The following is an 18,464-nucleotide window of genomic DNA, read 5'->3' as shown; positions in this document are numbered from 1 at the left end:
TTGTAGGGCAGGGGTGGTCAACCTGTGGTCCTCCAGATGTCCATGGACTACAATTCCCATGAGCCCCTGCCAGCAATTGCTGGCAGGGGCTCATGGGAATTGTAGTCCATGGACATCTGAAGGACCACAGGTTGACTACCCCTGCTGTAGGGTATGAATAGGAAGCATAGGTGTGTCCACGCCCACCCGTGGCCCCTCCCCTTCCCCCACCTTCCCAGGCCCACCATTGGCCATTAGGACAGGTTGACAGGACCAGAGATGGTCCTATCACCCGATAAATGTTTAACACATTTTCAAAATATATCAAAAACGAATTAACACCCACCTATTCATGAAACTTTGGCTGAGTAGACAACGCTGCCCTTGAAGGACCAAAGATCTGATTCGGTGGACAACAGCTTCATAAGGGTGGTGGTGATGGAGAAAAGGAGCTGTTCTCTTAGGGGCTCCCCAGGGCCAATCTTGCGTCAGCCAACCTGGGACCAAACAGAAGCCCTGTGGCACTTCTGAAAGGCCGTCAGTAACCATTTCCACACGAATGTTCGTAATGGGCCTCTCCCTTCCCAAAACCTTGCATGGAAATAAACGGTGATCGTCTTCCAGGTGCCACAGGACTTTCCTTTGTTGGCAGCCCACCATGGCTACCTCCTTTGCAATCGCCTTGAGCTAAAAAACGCATTCCCTGCCTTAGCCTTCCGGCAGCCATATGAGGTATCAATTCGATTGGCCTATGATGATGAAGAAGAAGAGTTGGTTCTTATATGCCGCTTTTCTCTCCCGAAGGTGTGTCAAAGCGTCTTACAGTCGCCTTCCCTTTCCTCTCCCCACAACAGACACCCTGTGAGGTGGGTGAGGCTGAGAGAGCCCTGATATCACTGCTCCATCAGAACAGCTCTATCAGGGCTGTGGTGAGCCCAAGGTCACCCATCTGGCTGCATTTGGGGGAGTGGGGAATCAAACCCGGCTCACCAGATTAGAAGTCCACACTCTTAACCACTAAACCAAGCTGGTTCTACCTTAAAGGGATTGGAGCACCACTAGGTAAGGATCACAGCTCCACAATAGCCCTACCACTTGGTGGGCCAGGCTAACCCAACCTTGTCACCTCTCAGAACCTAAGCTGGGTCAGTCCCATCCGGTGTTTGGAAGAGAGACCGAGAGGGTTGCAACGCAGAGCCAGGCCAAGGCAAAGGACCTTGGCTCATCCCTTGCCTGCAACTCCATTTAGCAGGGGTAGTCAACCTGTGGTCCTCCAGATGTCCATGGACTACAATTCCCATGAGCCCCTGCCAGCAAATGCTGGCAGGGGCTCATGGGAATTGTAGTCCGTGGATATCTGGAGGACCACAGGTTGACTACCAATGCCATATGGGACCACCATAAAATTGACTGTGACTTGAGGGCCCTTGCCTCCAAAACCACTCCTTGATATCTAGAGCATCTCACACCTCTCTGGATATGCTCCCCCCCATCTCCACCCATCGCTGGCACCCTGTTTCGAGACATGGGTAAGTTGCTCCAGATTTCATCGCGACGGAAATGCATGGGGGTTGCAATAATGGCGTGCCACGTTATTTCACTTGTGCTCCGGGTAGCAAGAGGACCTTGTGGGGCGAGGCCTCCTTCTCAGCGACAGAGGAACCTTGACCTCACCTGAAAACTCCGCAAGATGTGGGCCTCCCCGCTCAGGATTGTGCATGCCAGGGCTACACCCTTGTTCAGAGTGTGGCAACAGTGTCAGGGTTGTAAACCCACCTTGAAGTGGCGAAGGGCCCTCCCGACAAAGGGGCAGCCTTTGGGCTGGTTCAGGCCCTTCTCTGTTCCCCCTGCGCTGTGTCAACATCGTTAAGGCCATAAAGTCTCCGCCGTTGGAATGTTGTGACTGCCTTGGAGGCGATAAAGTCCCCGAGTTTGGATTATGTACATTTGGGGGCATATATAAAAATGATAAGCCCAGCTCTATAAAAACTCGGAGCGATTGATAGCTCCTCTCTCTGAGGTCTCCGCAAATAGAGTTCTAAGAGCTTTCTCATTATTGGCACCACTAGGGAGTCTTCTCCTTCTCCTTCTCCTTCTCCTTCTCCTTCTCCTTCTCCTTCTCCTTCTCCTTCTCCTTCTCCTTCTCCTTCTCCTTCTCCTCCTCCTCCTCCTCCTCCTCCTCCTTCTCCTTCTCTGGATTCCAGTTCCAAAGCATCTTGGCATTCTGTGAACAGCCACCATGCTGGCCTTGATCAGGAAGCATGGGCAAGACGTCTGGTAGATGTTAGACCAACAAGAGGATGCCACTTTAAGAGGCCCACATTGTACTTTGGGGGGGGGGGCTAGATCATATGCAGGGGTGGCTCAAACTGTAGCCCTCCAGATGTCCATAGACTACAATTCCCATGAGCCCCTGCCAGCATGCTCAGGCAGGGACTCATGGGGATTGTAGTTCATGGACATCTGGATAGCCATAGTAGCGCTCTAGGTGTCCATGGACTACAGTTCCCATGAGCCCCGGACAGCAGCATGTTGTAGCCTAAATCCATGCTGCTGGTGGGGGCTCATGGGAATTGTAGTCCATGGACAGCTGGAGAGCCACTGCTTGGCCACCCCTGGCACCTAGCCACCTCCCCAGCCACTGTATACTTCACCTTGTGCTCTGGAAGTCATCAAAAAATGAGTAACCTAAGGAAGGAGCCAGTAGGTCTCCAAACATTTTGGACCTCCACTCTGGATTTTAGACTGGATTTTGAGAGCCAGTTTGGTGTAGTGGTTAGGAGTGCAGACTTCTAATCTGGCATGCCGGGTTCGATTCTGCGCTCCCCCACATGCAACCAGCTGGGTGACCCTGGGCTCGCCACGGCACTGATAAAACTGTTCTGACCGAGCAGGAATATCAGGGCTCTCTCAGCCTCACCCACCCCACAGGGTGTCTGTTGTGGGGAGAGGAATGGGAAGGTGACTGTAAGCCGCTTTGAGCCTCCTTCGGGTAGGGAAAAGTGGCATATAAGAACCAACTCTTCTTCTTCTTCTAGACTAAACCCAAAACTCCTTTTCATCTATCGCACCTCCTCCTGAGGCCCCAATCCAGAGAGGCCAACCTTGGGTAGAACTTGGAATTCACTTTTCACTGTCCAAAGGAGTCTCAGAAGAGCTTACATTTGCCTCCCCTTCCTCTCCCCACAACAAACACCCCGTGAGGTTGGTAAGGCTGAGAGAGCTCTGACAGAACTTCTATGAAAAGAGCCCCAAGAGAACTGCGACTGGCCTGAGGTCACCCGGCTGGCTGCATGGGGGGGAGGAGGAGTGGTGAATCAAGTCTAGCTGTCCTGATTAGAGGCTGCCATTCTTCACTGCGACACCAACGAAGGTGAGAACAGATTGGTTGGAAAGCTACAACCCACCAATAGCTGAAAGACTCCTTGAAATGCTTCTTACATTTTTGGGCAAAGAAGAAGTCCTTTTATCTCATAGCACCATTTTTGGGTAACCCCCCCCTCATATTCCTGGGGGACAAGTACCCCTTGAAGTCTCACCTGCCGCCAATGGCTATTCTGCAGCCGCCCGACGACGGCATCTCGTCTTGTTCCAAATATGTCAGGAATCCAAGGTGTGTCTATAGGGCCCTTCTGTCATTGCCCCCCTTCCCCTCGCACCCAAGTTAAACACTGAGTGGACGGCTTAATATTGACACGCGAAATAATCTAGGAACGTGCAAAGAAAGGCCATTTGTCGAAGAGCCGGGGCAACAAAAGGAGGCGGCATGAGGGGCTCCGTCGGCCCCTTGGCCCTCGACACGCAAGCCTTGGGTGTGAAGATGGCGGGCGACGACCTCGCTGTGGCGCCACTGCTGGGCCAGGCCTCTTGAGAAGGCCCCGGAGGGCTCTCTCTTCCCCTCTCCCAGGCAGGTTGACCGAGCTGACCTCCTCCCTGCGCCCAGTTCTGGGGCCTCGGCATTGCGTTGTTTCCAGTCGCTCCGGGAGAAGTGCAGCCCTGCGGATGGCCCTCCCAGCCTCTCAGCAGCCAGAGGTTTGCTAGAGTCTCCCAGGAATCTCCGTTGGGAGAGAGCGTGACTCAGCCACACAGTCCTGGGAACCCTCTGAAGCAGGGGTAGTCAAACTGCGGCCCTCCAGATGTCCTTGGACTACAATTCCCAGAAGCCCCTGCCAGCATTCGCTGGCAGGGGCTTCTGGGAATTGTAGTCCAAGGACATCTGGAGGGCCGCAGTTTGACTACCCCTGCTCTAAAGCAAACCTGGGGGATCCCCGTGATCCTTGCACCCCCAGGAGGGAGGCCACAGCTAGCTCTGGAACACCTGGGCAGGGAGGGAAGGCCCTCTTAGCGGAGAATTTCTCTCTAGGGTGGAGCACAGGAGGAAACCTTGCTGCTGCTACAAGCCATCTGGGTCTGTCTAGCAGGGGTAGTCAAACTGCGACCTTCCAGATGTCTATGGACTACAATTCCCATGAGCGTTTGCTGGCAGGCGCTCATGGGAATTGTAGTCCATGGACATCTGGAGGGCCGCAGTTTGACGATCCCAGTGTGTGGGATAGCGGTCAGGGTGTTGGGCCAGGGGCTGGGAGACCCAGGTTCGAATCCCCGGTGGATTGCTGGATCGCCTAGATCTGCCTGGCCCTACACTTCTCACAGCAGCGCCCTCTCCATTGCACTTCCTAACAGGAGCCGAGGCGATCGAACCCCTTCCCCGCCTGGAAGGAAGCCGCCCGGCCCTTCCTCGGCGTTGCAGGCAGCCCAGTGACGGCGGACATGCCCACTAAGAGACCCCCACGCCCCGCGCGCGCCCTGGAGGTGTCCCCGTGCACCGCGCCGCGACCCTCCGCTCGGTCTCACGCGCGCCTTCCGAAACTGGAACCCAAGCGACCTCTAGTGGCTCCCGGAGAGCCAGGCGTCCCCCCTCGGCGGCCGCCGCAGGATTTGGGAGGGAGGGGGGAGATTGGGTTGCCAGTTCCAGGTGAGCAAACTCCAAGAGATTTGGGGCGTGAGGACTGGAGACCTCAGCTGGGCACAGAGCCATGGAGCATGCCCTCCAAAGCATCTGGAGGAACGGATCTGTGGAGACAAGCTGTAATGCCCGGGATTCTCCAGGTCCCCCCTGCAGGCTGGCATCCCTCACCGCAGATGGCACCCTCCTTATAATGTTGTGTTCAAAACGAAATTGAGAATGGGGCATATTAAAGCCGATCGACCTCCAGTAACAGCCAGCCTCAATCGGTAAGTCATCATCAAGCCTTCTGTCTGTCTCTGTGCCCTGCAGGTTCTATGGATGAGATTTCTTCCCTCCTTGCCTGGGGAACTCCCTGGAGGAGAAGTTTGGGAAGGGGAGGGTTTGGGGAGGGGGTCGCAGTTGGAAGAAGGCCACAGATTCTGCCCTCCTGGTGACGTGAACTATGCAGTATGTCAGTCCTGTGAGATCTCCAGTTCACGCCTGGAGGTTGGCAACCTCAACAGGAACCCAGGCCCCACTTCCGACAAAAGTAAAAATAAAACAAAACGGTTTCATGGTCAGAGCTTCAGGACTAGTTTGCTTTTTTACCAAGCAATGGGCCATCCTACACACAAAAGTCCCCGTGTATTCCCCATCACACCCGGGGCACTCCTGGGGAAAGAAACTCCCCCAAGAGACTTCGATTTCGAGTTTCTCATGCCGTATGGGGCTGCCCCCGGCTGCCAGTGCAGTGAACTTTAGATTACCTTTCCCCAATCCATATCTGCAAGCATTATTGGCTTCTTCCCTTGCCCAGGATGAAATGGAATGGGTTCTCAAAATGCTCAAACGAGGACTCTTCATATTCTTTCCAGTGGAGCATTCTCATGCCATCTTGTTTCTGCCTGCAGCAAAATATACCCCCTTAATGGTGATGAAGGAGTAATGGGTTGGACTAGATGACCCATGAGGTCCCAACTCTATGATTCTATAAGAACCCACACAGAGGCTGGAGACCCATTCGTCCTTTGTGGCTTTAATGCTTGCAAGGTTCAGCAGTATTTCTACCCTGCTGCTAAACAATAGAGTAACAAGATTTAAATCCGGACGTTTATGAGTCAATGACCTAAAGATACCATCCGGTTGCCGTTGCTGAGTTCTGCACATTCAGGATGTGGTTTGAGCGCCATCTTGTGGAAAAGCTATAGAAAACCTTTTTTTTAAAGGTGTGCTGATTTCCTTCCCGGTTAGGGCCATTTTAGACGGCATGGAGAGGCAAACTAGGGCTTGTTCCTCCCCATAGGCTGAACAGGGACATGTAGCCATGCTAGAAATGTATTCACTTACAATGCGTCTCTTTAGAGAGCCAGCTTGGTGTAGTGGTTAAGACTGGCAGTCTTCAAGCAGCAGCTGGAAAGAGAGTTATCTTGCATGCTTTATGCTGATCTTGCATTGAGCAGGGGGTTGGACTAGATGGTCTATCTGGCCCCTTACAACTCTAGGTTTCTATGATTCTAATAATTCTGTTCTGTGGAATGAGAGTGGCATGGGGTCCTTCTGGACCTCCTCAGGAAAGCAGGCCGTTCCCAAGGAAGAGAATATTTCCATCACAGCAGCCACTGACCCATTAGCAGTTTACGTATTACTCAGATGTGTAGCAGGGGGCCTCCAAGATTATCCTAAACTTTGGCCTTAAAGCTTCATTTCCTAGCCTTTCTTAAAGCTGCTGGGGCGAAAGAACTGAGGGAATAGTTACAGAAGTATGGGATGTTTTCGTATTTTCTGTGACAAAGTGCATCCATTTCTGCTTCCTGAGACAAAGGGGAAACATCTTAAGAGCTGCCAGTTTTCTCTTTGGAAATCCTGGAGGTTTAGGGGAAGAGAAGGCAACTGAAAGCCACTTTGAGACTCCTTCTGGTAGTGAAAAGGGGGTATAAAGAAACAACTCTTGTTCTTCTCTTCTTCAATCTGCCTTCTTTTCCTCTCCCCACGACAGACACCCTGGGAGGGAGGTGGGGCTGAGAGAGCTCTGACAGAAACTACTCTGGGAGAACAGCTCTAACAGGACTGTGACTGGCCCAAGGTCACCCAACTGGCTGCACGAGGAGGAGCAGGGGATCCAACCTGGCTCTCCAAATGAAAACATTTCTGGCATGGCTTCTTCAAGCCTCATTTTGCAGGCCGTGGCTGTTCCCATGCCTTCATAAACTTGTCACCAGCAGGAAGAGCTGTGACAACACTCCCCACTCTCACACGGTCAAGAAGACTGGGGCTGTCAAACTGACTCCTATGCTAAGGCCCCTGAAGACAGAAGGCCGCATTTCAGGTCTGCCATGCGGAGAGATTTCTCCTGGCTGCTGAAGAGCCTGGCCCAAGTGCCCTCCAGGCCCCTCCGCCCGGAAGCCCCTTCATCAGCGCCATTCAGCACGAGAGGCCATTTTGCCCTCGCTGGGGGCGGGGGGGGGGAGAGTAGGCCATTATCTCGTGGCAATTAATACCAATCAGAGCCTCTCACACAGCTGGCAGTCGGCAATCATGTGCCTCATTTCCCACTTGAGGGTCCGGGAGCTGATTTTCAGGTGCTCGGGAGGGCCATCTTCCCCCTGTCCCCATAAATTTGAATTTTAAACGTGTGAGGACAGGGCCCGGGTGCCAGAGGGAAGCCTCGAAGCAGAGGAGACGATGAAGGGCTGGGTGGCCAACGGATCTGGAAGAGAAATGAGGGCCATCCCCCCCCACACACACACACACACCATAGGCTGCCCGGTGATGGAGGGCTTAGCTGATGAGCTGTGGGGCAGACGTCCTCACGATGTGAGGAGATGCGCTATCTGTCAAAACACTGCTGATTAAAGGGGCAGGCGGGTGAGGCCCAAAGGGAAAACGCCGTCTGTATTTCATAGTTTATATTTTTTTTATTAAGCAAGCAGGGTGGTTTCCGTTCTGAGATGGTTCCTTTATAGCTGGGTCACAAGAAACTGGACAGAAGGAAGAGGAGGCCAGGAAGGGTTCACACATGACATGATCTGCACCCGGTATTTCTGATGAGAAGGAAAAGAGCTTCTTTTCTTTTAAACCCAGCTGTTCACTACCTGGAGGGGTCCTGAAGCGACTTGCAAACCCCTTTCCCCTCCTCTCCCCACAACGGGCACCCTGTGAGGCAGGTGGGGCTGAGAGAGCTCTGGCCCAGACCAAGATCAGCCAGCAAGCCTCATATGACTCAAGACAGCCCACAATCTCCTTCCTTTCCTCTCCCACCAACAGGCACCCTATGAGGTAAAGGTGGCTCAGAGAGCTCTGAGAGAACTGTGACTGACCCAAGGTCACCAATCTGGCTGCATGTGGAGGGAAAGTGGGGAATCAACCCTGCTTCTCCAGATTAGAGGCTGCCGCTCTTAACCACGACACCCAGCTGGTTTAGTTTCACCTCGATTAAACGAAACACTGTGAATTTAGGCAGATCGTAAGGAGAGGACAGAAAGGGGTGAGCTGGTACTTGGTTCTTGTGGTGCTTTCTCACATGCCCAGGGCAATGCCAATCGCTCCTGTGGGGTCAGGAAGGAATTCTCCTCCAAGTCAGATAGGCCTAAGGGCCCCTCCCCCATAAAATCCTCATAAACTGGGGCTGACACCCACTGCCCAGGTGGGCACCACAGAAAGGTAGGCCCCAAAAGCTGTACATTCTAATGCCCTCTGCAGGGTATTCTTCATATGTGCTGTTGAATCATGCACCCTACAGCAGGGGTAGTCAACCTGTGATCCTCCAGATGTTCATGAACTACAATTCCCATGAGCCCCTGCCAGCAAACGCTGGCAGGGGCTCATGGGAATTGTAGTTCATGAACATCTGGAGGACCACAGGTTGACTACCCCTGCCCTACAGAACTTGCATAAAAGGTAAAGGTATCCGCTGTGCAAGCACTGGGTCACGTCCTCCAGGGTTTTCATGGCAGACTCAATACGGGGTGGTTTGCCAGTGCCTTCCCCAGTCATTACCGTTTACCCCCCAGCAGCAAGCTGGGTACTCGTTTTACCGACCTCGGAAGGATGGAAGGCTAAGTTAACCTTGAGCCGGCTGCTGGGATTGAACTCCCAGCCTCATGGGCAGACAGCTTCAGACAGCATATCGCTGCCTTACCACTCTGCGCCACAAGAGGCTCTGACAGAACTTGCATATCCTAAAACAATAGGGCCATCTAATGTGGAGCTGTCCACTCCCAAGGAGTGCTGAAAGACCAAGCTCTGTCATGCAGGCTTTTCTGGTTCTGCCATCCTTGATTGTCACGGAATATGAGGAGCTTCACCTTTGGCTTTGCAGGAGGTAGGCGTTCCACCATAGCCATCCCCATCATCGGAGAATGCTTGTCTTGGAACGTCAACATTTTGCGATCCCCTATCCCCGATGCGGTGGTGGGCTAGGACCCTTCCTCAAAATTCCACAAGCGCCTGCAGTTGCAATGATGTTGAGGACTGGGTTTGGAGTAGCAGCCCACCAGTGGATGGAATCCATGTACTACTCAGAAGAGGAGGAACGACTGAGTTTTCCGGCATTCAGCAGGGAGTTGGACTAGATCAGCAAACGCTGGCAAGGGCTCATGGGAATTGTAGTCCATGGACATCTGGAGGACCACAGGTTGACTACCCCTGGACCAGATGACCCTGGAGGTTCCTTCCAACTCTATGATTCTAAGTTATCACCTGATGTCTGGAACACCCTAATTGTTTAGGGAGGGCTGAACAGAATGCAGTGTCTAAGTAGGTGTCTCTACAGGAAAGTCCAAAACGTTATACTCTTTCAGCCTTTAGATACTTTTCTCTTTGAATAATACACTTGCCGTGACATTCTATGAAAACTGTGGCCCTTCTAACTCAGATGTTCTCAACTTTTTTTTACTGTTGAGAACCCCCTGAAACATTCTTCAGGTTTTGAGAAGTCCCAGAAGTGGTGTGATTGTGCAGAATAGGGTTGGGAAGCAGAGCTGTGGACATGCCCACCCAGGGCCCCTCCCCTTCCCACACCCTCCAGGCCCATCATTGGCCATACATGGTCATATCACCCGATAAAAGTTTGACAAATTAACTCCTCCCATTCGGGAAACCTTTCCAGGGCCATCAAGAAACCCTGTTCTAACTCTTTCCTTAACTTGGATCTTTGCCGTTCCCCAGAAAATACTATTGAACCTCCCAACCAGATCAGGTATGGTTAAGTAAGCAAGACAGAGGTTTAGGATGCTCAAATCATTGGGTCAGGAAGAATTCACCTACTCCTCAAGGTTATTGTGGGGAAAAGCCAATGTTGGGTAACCTCCGCAATTAAGTTTTTATTGGATGCTTTAGTATGCTTAGGGCCGATCCTGCTTAGAGCAGGGGGTTGGACTAGATGGCCTGTATGGCCCCTTCCAACTCTATGATTCTATGATTCTGTAAGTTAATATTACAATCTGTGAGGAGCTGCTGAACAAAATGCGCAGGCCGTGTTATGAAGAAAGGAGCTTTTATTTATACAGTTTTATTTATTTATATACAAGCAGACAAGTTTAATAGCACAATGAGCCTGGAGCTACTTAAATTGGCTAGCGAAATCTGGAACCGCAAATTTACACACTGATTTTCTCCACGAATTCATAGCGCGCGAACAAACTCCAGAGAAGCCTTGTAAAAACAAGTGCAACAAATTTGGCGCAGGAAAAAAAAAGAAAAGAAAAGACAAGTCACACGGATTACATTTGAGAAAGCGAGGTGTAAAACCAACATGGGCATCGGATCTTGCCGAAAGCAAGGCGTGGGATACAAACCCCGGGGGTGTCTGTGCCATAATTCATCAGCCAGTGCTTGAGCTTTTCCTGATAAATACAAGCTTCACGCTCCAGATTAGAGCAGTACAATTTTGAACCGCAACGCCAGTTACATTCGAGTCCGTACAGTATTTCAGGAGGTCACAAGGTTAGGAAAGGTCACATTCAGTCACAGCACTAACAGATCGACAGGGTCACGCTATCGCTACATGGAAAGTGTTACAAAGCTATCGCTACCACTGCGTTCGGGGAGAGCTAGGAGAGCCTGCAAAAAGGAAGGAGGGAGGGAGAAAAGAGGTTAGCAACGGCGCATCCTTCTTTCTTGTGCTGTCCTGGGGATCCGGGACCATTTGCCTGTGTGGATAATAAACCTGAGTAAATGGTTAAGAGCCTCACAAATTTCCTAGAGGAGAAAAAAAGAGAGCCGGTAAAGGGAAGGGGGGAACCCACCGCCTGTGAAACAGCTAGGCACATACCTACTAGCGTCCTAGAATATTAAGGACACAGGCAATGGAGCAGCAAGTATCCCTGTGGCATGGAGCTCCTATAGCTGGGACAAGAGATTACAAAGGCCACAGATTACAAAGACCACTGTCACTTAAATGGCTCAAAAGCTTTCACAGCGATGCCGGTTCTGGGCAGCTGGATCAGGAGAAATGCTGTTGGTGCTAGATTTCGTGAATGGTCCAAGGGTGCAATCCTGCATGTTTTGTATGCCAGGGGCTGGGTACAAAGTGGTTCAGCTGGAATCTGGTATAGCCTCCGTCCAGCACACTATGCTGTTCTAATGTTCATTAAGTGCTGTCAAGCTGCCATTGATTTATGGCGACCCCTCATTGGGGTTTGGAGGAAAGAGAGGAGTGGATATGGCTTTCTTCTGCATCGCAATCCAGAGCTTCCTTAGCAGGTTGCCTAACCTTGCCTAGCTTCCGAGCTCTGATGAGTCCGGCTACTCAGGCTGCTCTGCTACGCTGCGGGCACTGCATTTTGGTCAGTGCAACTCTCCAGCACCTTATACTGAAGAAGCCCTCAGAGATCCACTCAAAGCCCTATTTCAATGGAAGAACCCATGCTTTATCTGCAGGCAGGCCCTGGCTGCACATGTGGAATCCCCAGGCAAAATAATCTCCAACTAGGACAGACCCGCTGCCTAAGTTCTTGGAGGGCTACCAACCAGTCCAAGCAGGCAATATTGGGCTCAACTGACCAACGGGCTGATGGTATTAAGCGTATAACCCTCAGTTGTCCTAGCATCCATGCATTAGACAGGAATTGCACTGAGAGGGGAACGCAGGGAGAAGTCAGTGAGTGGTGGCCTCTATTAATCTGACTGTCACACTGTACACAAGGACGGAAGCAGAGATCCCACGATGGGGAGGCAGGAAGAGCACACTGGGCTCCCATGGGGCCTTTCTGCAGTCTGCTCTCCAATGCTAAATTCCTGGGTGCTATTGGGAAGGAAGAACTGGGAAAATAAGGAGAAAGCGAAGACGACGATATCGCCTTGTCAAACTGCAGGGGAAATGTTGCCCAGTGGCAGATCTGGACACGAAATAATCCCTGTCAAATTTGTAGGAAGCTTATTTAAATGGGTGGTCTTGGGTGAGCCTCACCCTTACAGCCTAATAAAGGCAATTAAGGGTTGATAGAAAGCAAAACAGGAATTGGGGAGGGGAAGCTGTTAAAACATTACTAAAAATGCATGAAATCCGTAAGCCTGTAGAGCCCCTGTAAACAAATAACTGTGATGCATCCGCTGCACCTATAAAAAAAGAAAAATGTTAGCTTTCAAGCCAAGCGCTGAAGGAGTTTAAGAATCAACTCCCTGCTCTCCCTTACACCTGTAAAGGAAATTAGTGGATTATTTAAAAAACAAAAGATAATTAATTTTAGATGCATCCAAATAGCAAAGAATAAAAACCACTGCATATTGTAAAGCAAGTGACTAAAGGAGCATGCAAGAAAACAGCATTTTACAGCTCAGATATTTCGCTAAATTGCATACACGAACTTCAGTAACACCATTTAAAAAAAACCTGGACGTTCCATTTAATTTGCACATTGGTTCTAAGAAATTTAGCCTCCCTGATGGGCAGTGGGCATTAATACTAATTCACAGGGTGGCTGTATGTTGGAGGAGACTTGTTGGTGTCTCACACACACACACATTACGTGGATCTGCTGAAAAGCCAGCACCATGTTTACAGGCTGCCTTTTAAGATCCACATCCAACCCCATGGTGAAGGGGAGGGGGGCGGTTCAAGAAGAATTGACCTCACCAAAACACATATAGTGTGAAAAAGGACACTCTTATCGAGATGAACATGAAAACTGGAAGTGCATCCTTGGTAAGGTAAAGGTATCCCCTGTGCAAGCACCGAGTCATGTCTGACCCTTGGGGTGACGCCCTCTAGCGTTTTCATGGCAGACTCAATACAGGGTGGTTTGCCAGTGCCTTCCCCAGTCATTACCGTTTACCCCCCAGCAAGCTGGGTACTCATTTTACCGACCTCGGAAGGATGGAAGGCTGAGTCAACCTTGAGCCGGATGCTGGGATCGAACTCCCAGCCTCATGGGCAGACAGCTTCAAACAGCATTTCTGCTGCCTTACCACCCTGCGCCACAAGAGGCTCTGCATCCTTGGTAGACCACCAAAAAAAAGACAAAAGGAAGAAAAAAGATCCCTTCCAACCATACTTATACCCGAAAAAGGTATACATGAGATCCAATATGAATCTGGCGTCTGTACATAAGGCCCTGGGGCTTATGTAAATAATAGCTAAACTGAGTTGAATAAAAATATACATACAGGTTACAAAAAAACCTTACAGAAAATCCTTAGGATTCAATACTTTGCAATTATAGTACGGATATTATGAAATTAGTACAGTTTACTAATATGGTCAGCAACCAGCAGAAAATATAACAAATGAATAAATAATGAAATTCGTTTTGATATTTAACCATGGGGCTCATGTGACCTCCCACAGGCAAATTTTAACACATTGAGGTCATCTAGGGGTATGCTCCTTTAAAATCTAATTGCACCTCTAGGATTCTATAAAGGGGTCTCCGGATCTTTGTATTGTCCATAATTACTGCTGCAAAATAAAGTTTAGAAGATGGTGATGAAAGTTGTGAGCAGCTGATAAAACCCCCAGATGTTGCATGCCATCGGTAAGGGTACAAGGCCAACAGCCTACCGTTCAGGTCAAGGGACATCTCAACAGAAGGCCAACAGAAAGAACGTTGTAATGGACAAGGAAGGAAAATTGGTCACGTACCGCCTAGCCAGAAAAGCCAGAGATGAGGCAAAACATATGCACACAAAAACGTGTACCCAGAATTAAACTTTGTGGGCCTTAAAGGTGCCACTAAACTCCAGCTTTGACTCCTTACTTCCCTTGATACCAATACAGGAGAGATTGGGGGAAGGCGCCAAAACAATTAAAGTTGACTAACTCAAGGATATACTAAAAAAAAAAAAAATGCAACTCTCAACTGATCCCTGAAGCACATGCGACATACAACACCCAGAATTCCCTGTGTCTTCTTCCAGCTAAAGCTTTCTGTGGAAAATAACTGACAAACTATAGATCAAAAAAATAAATAAATTGCAAATCAAAATAAGGAAAAAATAAATTAAAATACTAGAACAGGGGATACCACCACAAGGTGACATTCTCCCTTTCATTCTTCTCGGGCTGCTACTCTGGATGCCCATCTTGTCCTGGTAACGAAACAAAAGACAGCACCGCATAAAACTCAGCTGCGGAAAACACTTTACCTTCGGATTTCACCACGCAGGACAGATGGGTGTGAACAAGCTAGCATGACTGAATGAAAGGGAAGTGTCACCTTGTACTGACATTTCCCTGTTAAAATCATCTTATCAGCTCTTCCCCATTGCCTAATTTTGTCCCCTAGAATACAAAGGCTGCAAATCACAGAATAAGGGGCTTTCTTTCTTTTTTTTGGCTACAGGGATCGAGTTCCGTTTCCTGACACTATGTCCCATCAATCATCTTTTGACTCGAACCATTTAAGGAGCTAGAATCGGGAATATATGTAGCACCCCTTGTATTTAGGACTGGGCTTCAGCTGACACCCCCCCCTCCACCTTTGCCTTAGGATCAATACTGCAACAAAACCCTCAATATTACAAAGGAGCGTTAAATTCAGTACTCTTGAATTCCGTGACTGGCCTGTATCACTGGCATGACGAAAACCAACCTTATTTCATTCTTGATGGACACATTGTACTCTAGTGGCAATAATGCCTTATCAAATTATTAATACCTTATCAAACAGAATGCCCAAACCAGCTTCCAAGCTTCAAAATCCTCAAGACCGAACTGAAAACCTCTGCTGCATTTTCCACTGGGGGAAAAAAACCCCACACACTATTGCCTAGTTACATTTTAAGTGTTAAGTTGTAATTACGATTATTCTTCCAACATTGCACAACATTTGGCTGCATTTTTGTTCAGTAAGAAGGTCGTGATAGGTCGTGCGCATTTGGAAATGCCGCAAAATTAAAACAGACATTATTCTAAGAGTGGGGGGGGGGGGAAACTGACTTCGCCTACAGTAGATACTGGCTAGAAACATCCATTTGAGTTTCTGAATCTTAGTGAACAAATAATACACAGATCAGGATGTATGTATTGACTTACTGGCATCTTTATAAAAAAAAAATCGAAGAGGTACACAAAAAAGTGAACATTTAGGGAACTGCGCCCGTTAAAGTTTGATAAGACAACACAACCGCTGCACCCCCTTCCCTCCCCCCCTCCCTCCCTCCCTCCCTCCTCCCTTCCCCAAGAGTTCTGATTTGACTAAAACCGTAAGCACTTAGCCTCGCTGAAAGTTTGTTCAAAAGTCCGATATATTTACATAATACGTGAAATGTGAGTCCTGCATTTTTGCATCTTATTTTCAATGCATGATACAGAAAGAACAAGATAATGGTTGCAACAGATCTTCTGCAAAAAAACAAAAAAAAAGTGATGTGTCGCAAGGGGGGGAGGGGGGAGGTTTCTTGCTTTTAATTGTCGTTTTTTGCTGAAGGTACTTCGAGCTGCCAAGAATCACCTTCCAATCTTGTTAACAGAACCTACTGCTAAGTTAGCGCGCGACAATCCACTCAAAGCTTGCTTTCCTCAGCGGCTGGGTGCCTTCCACCCAGAGCAGGGGATTCCTCCCGCCACCTACGGAGAGGAAGAATCAGGAGCATGCAGGGGAACTCTCCTTTCCCATAATCTAAACCAGGAAGATCAAGTTGACAGCGGTGAACAAACAAAATATCTATGTGAAGTGCGCGCACACAGAGACACACATGGACCGAGCATGCCCTACTCTCCATAACGTGAAGCCAGCCTGGTTGCGTGTACAGCGCCGGTACAAGAAAGCATACGAACCTTTTAAAAGCCACCGCTGTCTTCTCGCAGTCAGAGTTTCAACTATTTTAAGTAGTTTTATTTTTAATGACTGTTTCTTTACAAGTCCAAAGTTAGCGATGGTGGCAACAAACCCCTAGAGGTTAGCACAATGGAGTGTCCCAAACTGCATGGGATTTCCTGTTCAGGGACCACCCCCTCCTCTCCACCATCAAAGCACCTTTTTGCCAAACCCAGGCACTCCTGCCTGCTACGGAGCCCTGATCCTGAAAAATGCTGGCAATCCCTACAATTCACTTGCCTCTTTGTCCCATCCTCCCCACTCCCCCCCCCCCCATAACTGTGTCATGATTTCTCCCAACCTACTTTGTCCGGAGAAGCGGTTCCGGAGCAGGAAGGGCGTCACGTGTAATTCTGCCTCAACGCAACCAAAAGATTTAATGTCTGCAAAAGAACCAGAGCTACCTTCGAAGGCCGGCCCAGCCTAATCAGTTATGCGGGGCATTCTCAATCTGACCTCGAGTCCCGCTGAAGGTCCGAACACCTTCCTGAGCCCAGGGAAACCGACGACCCATCAGGACCCAAGTCTCCTGCAGCCTCGACCAGAACGAAATGAAAGGATGAAGGACTCGGGACAAAACTCACCTCCGTCGCCTGTTCAAGGCTGGGCACTCCATGAGGTCACCGCTCACCTTTACAAGCCACTTGTTAAAAACGCTTTTGAAACATCCATCCTTTTGCAAACAACTCAACTCTTCCTGTAATTTTCTCTGGGAGGGAAGGCAAGCACTATTGGCCCAAAGACCTTGTCTAATATTGACCGCTTGGCCTTAATGGCGTCTCAACCGGGGAATGAGAAGCCACATTCTGTAGAGTCCAAGACTCACAATGGTCTCCAGTTAACTCTTCTCTTCCCCATGCTGGTAATTTTTTTAAAAAGTTCTGACCCATTTAAAAAAATCTTTAAAAGATACCTAGGAACTTCCTAATTGCCGATCCTGATCAGTCCTTTCTGTGTATCCACAATTTCAAAGGGCGCCTAAGCCAACTAACGCATTAGAACTGAAATGCACTTCTAGGAATAACTATGGAGGATACAGTTTTTTATACGAGTCTTGATCCTATGGAAGAAGTAGCTAGCTTTTGATGCAAAAAAAAAACAATGGAAGGAGACGGTGGGAACCTTTACTTAATATCATTGCCCCGACTTCTTAAAATCTGTACATAATTTCCGGAACGGACCCCATGTCTTCAAAAACCCGACCACTTCCTCATTTCATCTACACTAGAGTAGAATTCCACAGCCCCTGCCACTTACGCAGTCTTCGCAGCAAGTCAAAAAGGCAGAGCACATCTCCAAAATGAGAAGTGGGAATCAGAGCCGTGGATTCCTGGGGGCAAACAGACTGCCAGCCGAACGGTGTGCAACAGGCTGTCAGGAACGAACTCTATTTGTGGGTTTTGGTGAGCATCGCAACAAACGGGAACAGCAATTCCCCTCCTTACGATGCATTTCATAAGCCCCCTTTCAAAGCAATCCAAGATCTACCCAGGAACGCAAAGAGGCATGAATGAAGAGACTCCAGGAAAGAAAACTATCAGATCCTTGTGAGCCTAAGAGGGGAAACTGGGCAAAGTTATTCCTGTCGGAAAGCACCAGAGAGGAAAGAAGGCAGAGAGAAGGTAGCAGGGTCTGTGTTGCAGAAAGCTGTATTGCCTTGACCCAACCAGGAATAAGAGCTTACAAGACTTCGTAGTTGCAATACCCCTTGCCCGACGGCCAACCGGTTACGCAGACCGTATGTTATTCTATATGTTATATGCCCCTACCGGCTTAGATATGAAAGTCATAGTGTGGGTGCACCGTCATTCCGAAACCTCTCACGGAAGATAAGAGCAACCATTATCAAGCACTCTTTGCTACGAATAAGCGTGGTTTAAAAAAGGTCTTTGCAACGGTAGTGTTTTTTCAGCGTGAGTCACCGATCGGACCATGGGTCTCTCGAGAACCATCTACGCATGCCGCGGGGTTGCGCTCGAGGGCGCGGACCCCTGCCGCAGTTCCCACAGGTTTACACAGTAAAAGACGAAGCCAAGGCTGAAACCCCGTTCCCGAATCCGTCCGCATTTGGCTTCCTTCCTAGCAGTGCTTTTGCTGTCTGTGGCGTCGTCAAAGGAGTCTGGAGATTAAAGGGCAAAAGCTGGGATCGGCCTGCTGGCGGAAGTCCCAGCCCCGTGGCTTCCTCTGAAGCACGCCGCTTGAGTATGGCTCGGTCGTCTTCAGCAGATCACTCCACTATCAGGGCCACGTTGATGTGGGACAGATCTATCATGTGCCTGGGA

General features: G+C 49.5%; 1 protein-coding gene across 4 annotated transcripts in view; it reads right to left on the bottom strand.

The window, feature by feature from the left end:
- Nucleotides 1–10,404: 10,404 nt before the first annotated feature.
- Nucleotides 10,405–18,464, bottom strand: part of RBM33 (RNA binding motif protein 33) — an 83,959-nt gene continuing 75,899 nt past the window's right edge. For all 4 annotated transcript variants that reach the window (XM_077303981.1, XM_077303982.1, XM_077303985.1 and 1 more), the window contains one exon: nt 10,405–18,458. In XM_077303981.1, coding sequence (XP_077160096.1) covers nt 18,410–18,458 — 49 coding nt within the window. In that variant the 3' untranslated portion in view covers nt 10,405–18,409. The remainder of the gene's footprint in view (nt 18,459–18,464) is intronic.

This window comes from Paroedura picta, chromosome 11 (genome assembly GCF_049243985.1).
Source record: "Paroedura picta isolate Pp20150507F chromosome 11, Ppicta_v3.0, whole genome shotgun sequence".
Taxonomy (NCBI): domain Eukaryota; kingdom Metazoa; phylum Chordata; class Lepidosauria; order Squamata; family Gekkonidae; genus Paroedura; species Paroedura picta.
The sequence above is the reverse complement of the archived record's forward strand: the minus strand, read 5'-3'. Positions and strand labels throughout refer to the sequence as shown.